Source organism: Manis javanica, chromosome 10 (assembly GCF_040802235.1).
Source record: "Manis javanica isolate MJ-LG chromosome 10, MJ_LKY, whole genome shotgun sequence".
In the NCBI taxonomy this organism is placed as follows: Eukaryota; Metazoa; Chordata; class Mammalia; order Pholidota; family Manidae; genus Manis; species Manis javanica.
This window is the reverse complement of record NC_133165.1, coordinates 88923291-88933398: the sequence shown is the minus strand read 5'-3', so window position 1 is coordinate 88933398 and position 10108 is coordinate 88923291. Positions and strand designations below refer to the sequence as shown.

General features: G+C 39.1%; 1 protein-coding gene across 1 annotated transcript in view; it reads right to left on the bottom strand.

Moving 5' to 3' along the window:
• Positions 1 to 3427: 3427 nt before the first annotated feature.
• Positions 3428 to 10108, bottom strand: part of CCNT1 (cyclin T1) — a 31037-nt gene continuing 24356 nt past the window's right edge. Inside the window, exon 9 of the mRNA XM_017640096.3 lies at positions 3428 to 9322. Within this exon, the coding sequence (XP_017495585.1) occupies positions 7931 to 9322 (1392 nt within the window). The 3' untranslated portion in view covers positions 3428 to 7930. The remainder of the gene's footprint in view (positions 9323 to 10108) is intronic.

Here is a 10108-nt window from a genome sequence, read left to right as displayed (position 1 = left end):
TTGGAAAGTGAGAGAGAAGCAATATTGTTTGAAAAGGTTAGCTTTTTACTTCTTTGCAGATTTATGCCCTGTGGCTTCTATGCCCTACATTTGTCTTGAGGTATCTTTACCACTTGGAAAAATTATGATACTCGCCTTTAAGTAATTTTTAATTAAAAGTTTCTCTCTTCTTTCATCTCCTTCACTCCTAGAAATGAACCAACACTTTCTCCCCATGACACTTCTGGATGTTTTTTGCATCCCAACCTTCCCAAGCTCCCTTACCTGCTGTTATTATCTTTCTCCACTACTAGTGAGTAGGTAAGCATGATTCACAGCAGAAGCAAGCATAGACTCTACAGTGCTCAAGAACAGTAGTCAGTTTAGGCACAAGAAAGGATTAAAACAAAAATGGGGGTTTGGGTGGGCAGGAGAGGTGCCTTTCCAATGATTAGTGCAGCCCTGGAAGGCCTTTCCTGAAATTCATTCATTAAGCAAATATTTATTGAACACGTAAATCCCAGGCACTGGGAATATCTGAGAACAAGAGAGATAACCCTCTCTTTTGGAGTAAACATTCTGAAGCAGTTTGGGATTATGGATGCAATACAAACATAATATCAATAGCAACTATGATTTATATGCATAAGCAAACACTCCAACCTTAAGCAGGGGCACAAAGAAAACATTTATTATAAACACCCTATCACTCAAACTTTAAATTCGAACTCAAAATATGGGAATTAGACATTCAACCAAGTGTAGTAATACCAAAAAGGAACATTAAAAGTATAGCTTTATTATTTATTAATAATTCAATTTATTAACTTGATAAAATTACTTAATATTAAAATTACAGTGAACAATAGAGAGGCATTAAGGACTAGATAGGAATGCAACAAAGACTTTCTTCCACTAGAGGGTCTAACTGAAGGTCTTGGTTGAAAAAAAAATCCTCCTGCTAAGCCCAAGATTAAAAAATGACTATTTAGAGCCACCTCCTTCTAAATGGGGAAGGGGCAGATATTATTAAAGGGTCAAGATTTTGCCAAATTCTTTGTGCTATTTAACAGAGTAGTTACCTGTTTTTAACCCACCGAATATTTTGCTAACTATTAATAGGTTGAAGTAGACCTGAGGCTGTACTGAGGTTGGAAAGATGAATTCTTGAAAGAGAATTTTTGAGAATTTGGAGTTTTGGGGGCTATTCTAGAGAAAAGGGGGAGTGATGAGAAAGAGAATGAATGAATGTCAAATTCCTGCTCTTCTAGCAGTTATCCTCATCTCAGGATGACAACTCCATCTTTCCAGTGAGGCCAAATACCAGGAATCATCCTTGCCTTCTCTTCCAACCTTCCAACCTACTGGCTCCAACTTCAAGATACATAACTCTCATTTTTAGCACTTCCAACCTAATCCAAGCTACTCTCCTCTTTCACCTTAATCACTGTGAAAGCCTCCTTACCTCCTTACCCTTGACCCCTACAATCCATTTTCAATACACAGCCCAAATGAACACTGAAACTTAAGCTACATCACATCTCAAATTTTTCAGTGGTGCCCGATTTCACTATCTTTACAGTGGTTTAAAAGGTCTTACAGTATCTAGCCTTCCATTGCCTCTCTAACCCCATTTACTACTCTCCCCTCTTCATCTCCGTACTAGCTACACTGACCGCCTCGCTGTTTCTCAAACATGCCAGCATGTTCTCACCCTAGAACCTATCCAGTTGTTTCCTGCAATGATCTTACCCCAACTCTTCCCATAGCCTACTCTCTCAAACCTTTCAGGTCTTCGCTGAATTATAACTTCATGAGGTCTTCCTCCCTAGCCATCTTATTTCCAATTTCAAAATCTCTGCTTACCTACACACACACACATACACACACTCCCTAGCCTTCCTTCCCTGCAAAGTACTTATTTCTTCAAAGTACTTATTGAATATATTGTTTTGTTTCCCCTGCAACTAGAATATAAGTTCCACAAGGGCAGGATGCTTGTTCTGTCTATTGCCATATTCTCATCAGTACTCTTTAGTATGTAATACTTGGAAGGTACAATTTTCTGGTGAAGGAATAAATGAAAGGCAGGGAAGTTCCTGAAACTGCTTTTTAGAAAAGGAGTATCTAGCATTCAATTTTGTCTTATTTTCTTTCATCACTCTGGTTTTTTGGAATCTGATGGTCCTGAGTGTTATGTGAAATAAGAGGTTGGATTCCACAATGCAAAAAAGGTAGCACATGTGCACACACAGAGGTAGCACATGTGTGACAATCTGTAAGACAAATTAATTCAGAAGTAGGCCCCAGAGCTAGAGATTACAGTAAATACAAGCCTCTAAGGAAATCCAAGTAAGTCATAGGAGGAGCTTCAAACTTACTAGAGAACATTGAATGGTAAAGATCAAGCCAATCTTACTGGCTGTCAGAGCATCAGGGAGCACAATGACATAGGTATTGATCATAAGTTGAAGCCTGGCTCTTTATCAGTTTAACAAACCCTTTAACTGGGGATCCAGTTGTACACAACCCTTACACTGATTTATACCTCATCTATTCCCAAAGATGACACAATTGATATTAACTCTTAACAAAGGCAAATCACTAAATTTCATTATTTTGTAGTATCGTCCATTTCCACATTCATTTACTGCTTTTCTTTCCCATTCAAACTAAACTAGAATTCCTAAAATGTCAGCAACTTACACAAATTTCAAGAGAGGTACAGCAAAAATCTTAAATTATCTTATTTTAGAAAATGGAAGGAATGAACAGAATTCATCTTTTTTCACAGGTATCATTCTGTTAAATTAATCTTTTTTTCCCTTTGGAGCTTTTTAACTGTAGCTACTACTAACTTTGTGTTAGTTTTGGAGTATTTTAGCATAAAAATTCTTTTCCTTTCAATGTGTAATTTAAAAGATTTGCCTTGTGTGTATGGTTTTATATCCCAGAAAAAGGCTGAGTACTCACTATGAATTTTTCCAGGCACCACCAAGAATGCGATTTTCTTCTTCCAAACGTGCTGCTATATCTATACCAACATTTCAGATTTTTCGCAGAGCCAAGGATAAAATTATGAATCATGTTAATGGTGCTTGTTAGATAAGCAGTATGTGTTGTTATCATCTACTAGGGCTGTATTTTGTGTATCCCAGTTACTCTTTCAGGAATCCATGTAACAATATAGAATGAGGGTTTTTTCCCCCTCTGAAAAACCCATCACCTCTATACTGTCTATAGTATACACTATAAATACTATGTTTCCCATCATTCTCTATACTAATCAGGTTCACAGTGATAAAATCTCAGGTCTTTCCAATCAACTCAATTTCCCCAGGTTCTTGTACAATAACAAGTACATACTGCTACCAAAACTAAAACAAAAATAATGATATCAATAAAACGACAGTTAAAGACTAATATGAAGACTCAGTACACAGATGAGTGTTTTATATCATTAACATTTATTGATGGGATGGATACAGATTGAGAAACATACTTGACAGCAAGATATCAAACTGATAGCCAGACTATAAAATGTATACAGCATCCATTTTTAAATTTAAAAAAATTTTTTTTGAAATTTTTACAAAGAGCCCTTACTGTAATGGTCCCTTACATCCTACCACTCACTGAACAGCAGTAGAGATCCCAGGGGTAGCATCCAGAACTGAGATGCCCCAAGGAGGATAGAGGCAACAGCAGAATAAAATGCTGACAAAGAGCTCTTAAGAGCAATACAAAGAAAGCAGGCAAAAATATTACCACAAAATTGTACCTGAGTGACATAGATTGGTAAGGTGTTTTACTAGTTTTTTCTTCTTCTTCTTCTTTGCTCTTTGGTCTAATAAGAAAAGAGTTTTAGGTGTGTGGAGTAGGATAAGGAAAAGTCAGTTTCAAACCCAGAATCACAGGTTAACACTAAGTTAGGCTACTGCATCCTTTTCCCTGGGTGTTTAACCCAGCCAGCACTTATATCTTATAACCAATTCCAGTGTGATCAACCACTAATCAGTTTGGTTCTCAGCTTTTGGCTGAAGAGTTTCTGATGACCTGATGGAGACATACTTTCTCTGGCTTCAATTAGCATGCTGTCAAGCATCCCTCTCCATGTTTAACATGGCAACAGAAAACTCAAGAGTCTTTCTCTCCTTTTCATTCAACCATGAATACAAACTCACATAAAGGGGAAGTAGACACAGATTTTTGGTAAACATTCAGTTTCTTTCCCTCCCTTTTCCAATGCCAAGTTCATATTAAAAACTTCAGAAACATTAAAATGGAAGGACCTCCCATTTAAAAAATAATTCTCTTTCCAGACCACTCCATTTGATTGGATTACAATACCATACTTGTTTTAAATTCACATCTACAGAAGAAGAAAAAGACAAAATAAAACCTGACAGTGTGATACAACATGAACGTTTCTTAAACCATCAGGAGCAAACACTCAGTTGGGTTGTTAACAAGCAGCAACACAAGAAATCTGGAGAGGTATCAAAGATACTGAAACCTTAGTGGGGCTGTGGAGGGCTTATTTCTCACCATGTGAAGGGTTGCATAGACTGCTTTAATTCTCCCAAACCCAAGACAATAATATTTGTATCCCAACTTCCAAGATGTTCTAGAATCTCCCTTTTCCTAGCATTTATTAGAAAATAATTCATCAGCAAATAATCCTTTTCAAAAATTAATCAGATCCAAGCCCCACTGTTCCTGTGTTTCTGTGGAAAACACAGTATGTTGAAAACCCAATCATACCAGGATAAGACTCCTCTAATTGCCTTTGTCCAGATGCAAAGTATGAAGGGTATGCATTTTCAATACAGGGAATTAGGCAGCAGAGGTTTAAGGACATTCAGCACTGATGTTACCATGATTTATTTCTATATCCTGATCCATTGCTGCTTCCAACTGGAGATTTAAATTTTCTCTATCAACACTGGTGAAGCCAATAACACAGAACTATGAAAAAGGATATATTAAATCAAACACTAAAATCGCTTTTTAAAAAAGAGGAAGCTGGGGGTCTCAGATATGGAAACACACTAGACTAATTCCTAAGCACTTTCTAAACCCAGAAAGCATAACTGATACTTCAGAAGACCAATATAGCTTTTAGATTAATGCTTCACTGGAGTTCGGCTAACAGAAACACAGACATCTGACTAAAAGCCCCAAGGACAATCCACAGGCATTTTTTTACCAACATGAGGGGCAAGCAAAGTTTTAGGAGCACGATTTACAGAACCTGAGGCTCCAGACAGACCTGTTTTACCACATATATCCTTGATAGTCTAGGTTTAAAAGTCGGGGGGAAAAAAAGCCATTTACTAGACTAACTTTCGCTGTACAAATCCCCATTTCTCACCCTCTGAAGGTGTGAGGGTAGAGAAGACACAGTTTAGAAACCACACAACCCTTTGAAGCCTAAGTTTATGGAATTTGGACTTAACAGCCATGCTACCTAACAGGCACATCTACTAGCCCAAAGACAATGCAGCAACTTCAGAGAGAGCCCAGACATGCATAAGTCTAAAAGCAGATACTGCAGGTAACTTAAAACAGCATCAGGAGGCCTTAATATAGTAAAGTCCCTAAGTTGATCTGTATCAGCAATGATGTACTAGTGCAAAGGCCAGACTGTGCAGCATAATGCAGCTCTTCGGCTTTAATAAACACTTTTTTCTAGTTTACTCCTGACAAAGTTCTAAGCAACCAACTCCATGCCATGGAGAACTGCTATGAGGCCAAGTGGCTATGTATATGAGAGTGCATATCATTAGAAATAATGACATTTGGTGTGAAAAACTGAAAGCTGGAAAAGACATTTTCATCATCAAATCAGTGATCATCAATTCCACAAAGATACAGATACAAACTAAACCTTTTGGGAAGTTCAGGAAGAAAAGGAGACTCCAACAAACAAAATCTAGACAATTAGAAAGCCTAAATTTAGTAAACACATCTATCAATTACCGAGAACAACACAGAAAATATCAAGGAGAAAAATGCCATCTATAGAAATGAAGTGACATTCCAAGTCCAGAATATTACAGTTTATAGGTCAGCAAAGAGCTTATTTACATAGCAATGGCAAGTACTCCAGACAGTTCAAATAAGCAGAGACACAGGATGCTAATTCACCTTAAGGTTTACTGTACAAATTCCTTCTCATATTAGGTTAATGCACCATCAATTCCAGCTGCCTCAGTTTTTCCCCAACCTCTTCCTGGCAAGTAGCAGCACAACTCCTACCTTCCTATGACTTCCAATGAAAAAAAAATTCATCTTCTCTATAAAGAATATTTGGTGTGAAGGAAGATGCATTAAAAACTAGAAGACAAATTCAATTTCCATCATCTTTTCCACACCAAAAAATGCCATGAAGACCAAGAATATTACTCCAAATGATCTGTGGCTTGATGGCATTTTTAGTTAAAGACAACTTGGCTTAGAATTTTCTAGCCTCTTGGAAGATTTCCTTCCTCAACAAAATGTTCACTCCTAAAATTTGGGATAATCAAACATCCCTAAAAATAGGACTCCTGATTGATATTTTTTAAAGGCTTTTAGATATCTCCTGAAAATCCTGTGCCTAGAAGCTAAAGCTCCCAAAGGTGGACAATCTGAACATTAACAGTATCTGTGGGCTCAGCCTGCTCACCCTCATGACACCAGTACTGTTAAATTCACAAGCTCCAATCTCTGAAGTTGTATGGGCCGCAAAAATTGAGGCTGCAGGTGTTTCCCTTCATATACACAAATAAAAAACAAGTCTTGCATTATAATGTAATTTAAAATAAAATATCCTAAGAATTCCCAATCATAATTCTGTTGTTTTCAGTATCTTCTAGCTGCATGGCTTCTCCCAGAAGAATTCTCATATATAGTCCGGGCTTTCACAGAGGATGCTCTTAAACATTTTCCCAAAGCCAGACTTGAAAAAGACACACCCAATTCTGTAGGACAGAAGCTGGCCTTGCTCTCCAATCCTCCTTCCTCATCCCCATCTTTGAAAAAGGGTAAAGGTTAAAAAAGAAGTTTTTATGATGGCATCCAGAGTGAGGCCATTGGCTGCACTTGCCCCAACTATAATTTAGAAGGCTACCACTCAACTACAACATAAAGACCAGGGAAAATACATGTTAAATACATGCCTCTTCCTTCCTTTACATTCTAAAGGCCACACCATGTTCTCTCTAGTAGACTGTTGGGAAGTGAGAATGGTGAGGGACAGGGTGTGAACATGGTTTTACACACACTTAAAAACACACATACCCACACTCACATACATACTTAAAGGTCTCAACACTTCAAGTGGCTGGAGCCTATCTCAGAACTCATGGCCAAAAGTCAAACACTCCATTCCCCTTGCACATCCCCCCAACCCTTGAATCCCACCCCCCAGAAGTCACTGCTATGTATCTTATACACACAGTAATATCCTTATTCCCTCCCCAATTATATATAAAAACTAAACAGATAACTTACTTTCTTTAAATTATTTTTTTTAAGTCTCTTAAAAGATTTTGATGTTTAAACACTTCCTCTCTTCTGATATATTAAACACCAAAAGGATCCACAAGTGTTTGATAAACAAACCTTCCATATTTCAGTCCTGGCAAGAAGAGGGAAGATACTAACTCTAATCAACCTAATTAGGAGGTGGAGAGGCCAAGAATAAAGTATTCTTAATCCTTCACAGCTTCAACACATTCTCACCTCTCTAATACCAGTAAAAACTATAATAAAATAAATTTCTGAGGCAGTAGATATAATAACCAAGCCCCTTTACCACCCTCCCACCTACACCTCAGTATTTATTCCCTAGTCCAAGAAGGGTGATGTATTTCATAAGGGAAGTAATTTTCTTAGTCCAGAATCAGTAGTTAAAAAAAAAAAGTATGTGTTTTCACATAAGTCTTTTCCTCTTCTTTTTCTTTTTTTACTTAGGAAGGGGTGGAAGTGGTGGAGGAGGTTCTGATGGTAGAGGTGGTAGCCGGGGTTTGTCTGTATTACCAGATCTGGAGGACATTCCACCAGCCCGTGGATTCAGATATTCTCCATAGGAATGAACAAATTCAAACGCAGGGGGTGGAGTGGGCTGAACACCCTGGGCACTGAGAAGGGAGTGAAGCATATTCACAGTATCTTGATAGTCTATCGTCTGGGCTGCATTGTGACCATTGGCTCCAGTGCGCCCTTTATCGAGTTTCATATAAGGAACTCGAGTTTTACAGCTGGGCTGTGAAAAAGAAAGGCCACTCATGTCTGAGCTATGCCCAGGCAACTGGGCCACTGTAGGAAGGGGAGGGAAGGAGAAATTTATGGAAGAGGATTTAGTACTCTTGGCAATCTTGGCTGGATGATCAAACACTGCCCCTCCAGTCTCTTCAGGGGGGCCCCTTTTACGAGTAGAACTGTTAGAGAAAGAACTAGACCAGCTATAGGTTTTGTGTGCTAAGGTGCTTGTCTGGCTACTATGTTTTGGATCACCTGGACGTTTGTTCCCAGTACCAATAGGAAGCTGTTGGTGAGAGTGATTGTTTGGGTGGTGATTGTGATGATGATGATGATTAGATGGATGAGTCTTGTGCTTTTCTTTGTGCTCTTGGCTCTTTGTGACACCGTCATCTATAGCACTGAGCTTGTCAGCTGCAGCATGGACTTTAATGCGCATTTTTATCTCCTCTGGTTTTGAAGAGGCAGCTTTATCTCCAACTGCCACTGGGATTCTCATTTTGAGAGCTGCTTTGTCAGCCTTTTCCAGAAAAGGCCGTTCAGGGTTTTCTGAGCCCTCTATGGGCATTTTCAGAATGACTGAAGAATGGCTATCATGGTGAGACAGGAGATTCTGGGCAGCATATGCATATTGTGACTTCACATTGGCTTCCATATTCTCCAATTGCCTCTTCTGGGCAGCCAACTCTTCCGCATGCTTTGCACGGTATTCTTTCAGTGACACTTTAGCTGACGGCACACTCTTACTATTCTGCTTCTGGGGAATAAACACATTTGAACTGTCCTGTTGCAAGGAATGATCAACAAGTGCTAAATTCTCACTAGTCTGATGAGCAGGTTCTAGTTTAAAAGGAGGTTGGGAAGGCAGCCAGCACTCAGTCGGCAACACTTCCACATTGCTTAAGTTGCTGGATGACTCTTCAGGAGTAGGAAGGGAAGGCACTGAACTTGTAGTAGAAGTACTTGACATGCTCATTAAACCTGCAATAGTTGTATCTGAAGAGCTCTGAGAAATCATGTTGAGGATTGTCTGCTCCGAAGTGTTTTCATCTGCTCCTCGGTCATCTGCTTTTGTTTTCTGGGGAGCCTGGCAGGCCTAGAATGAAGCAAATGACATCTGTTCACTCCAGGTAATTTATTAAATGGAAAAAACACTGAAATGAGGAGACTGCTGGCTGTGACCCTGGAATTTTTAGATAGTCTGTAAGCAGGCGTCTACTCTAACATGAGATTGATAATTACAGTCATCAGAAGAAGTAATATTTTACTCTTTAATCAAGAATCACAAACAAGATCTCAGAGAGATCTGCATTCCCTTGTTCACTGCAGCATTATTCACAACAGCAAAGATACAGATGCAACCCAAGTATCCACTGACAGATGAAAAGATAAAGAAAATGTATATACATCCAATGTAAAATTATTTAGCCTTAAAAAGGGAGGAAGAGGATTCTGGGAAGACGGCGGAGTAGTAAGTACATGGAATCCCTCTCCCCACCTAAACAACTTCACTGACAGAATCTCTCTGAGGTAACTATTCTGAAACTCTGGAGTCTGGTTGAAGGCCTGACACTTCCAGGGTAAGCTCTGGGCAGTAAATCAGGGTTAATTTCTGTCAATTTCACCTCAATAGTAACTACCCATCTCCTACCCGCAGTCATGTAGCAAGCAACTGTAAACCTGTTCCTAGAATGGCTTACATGTACCTTAGGGCAACCAGGCCCAACAAAAAAGACTCTACCCACCAAATATCAGGGCTCTGTGCTCTGATCCCTGATTGTTGCTTCTGACTACAGAGGTAGAGACAAAGAGGCAGGCATCCACTATTGCCCCATCTCTGCTTGTAGATGCAAGCCCCACCCCTTCTGGCTGAACTGACTTC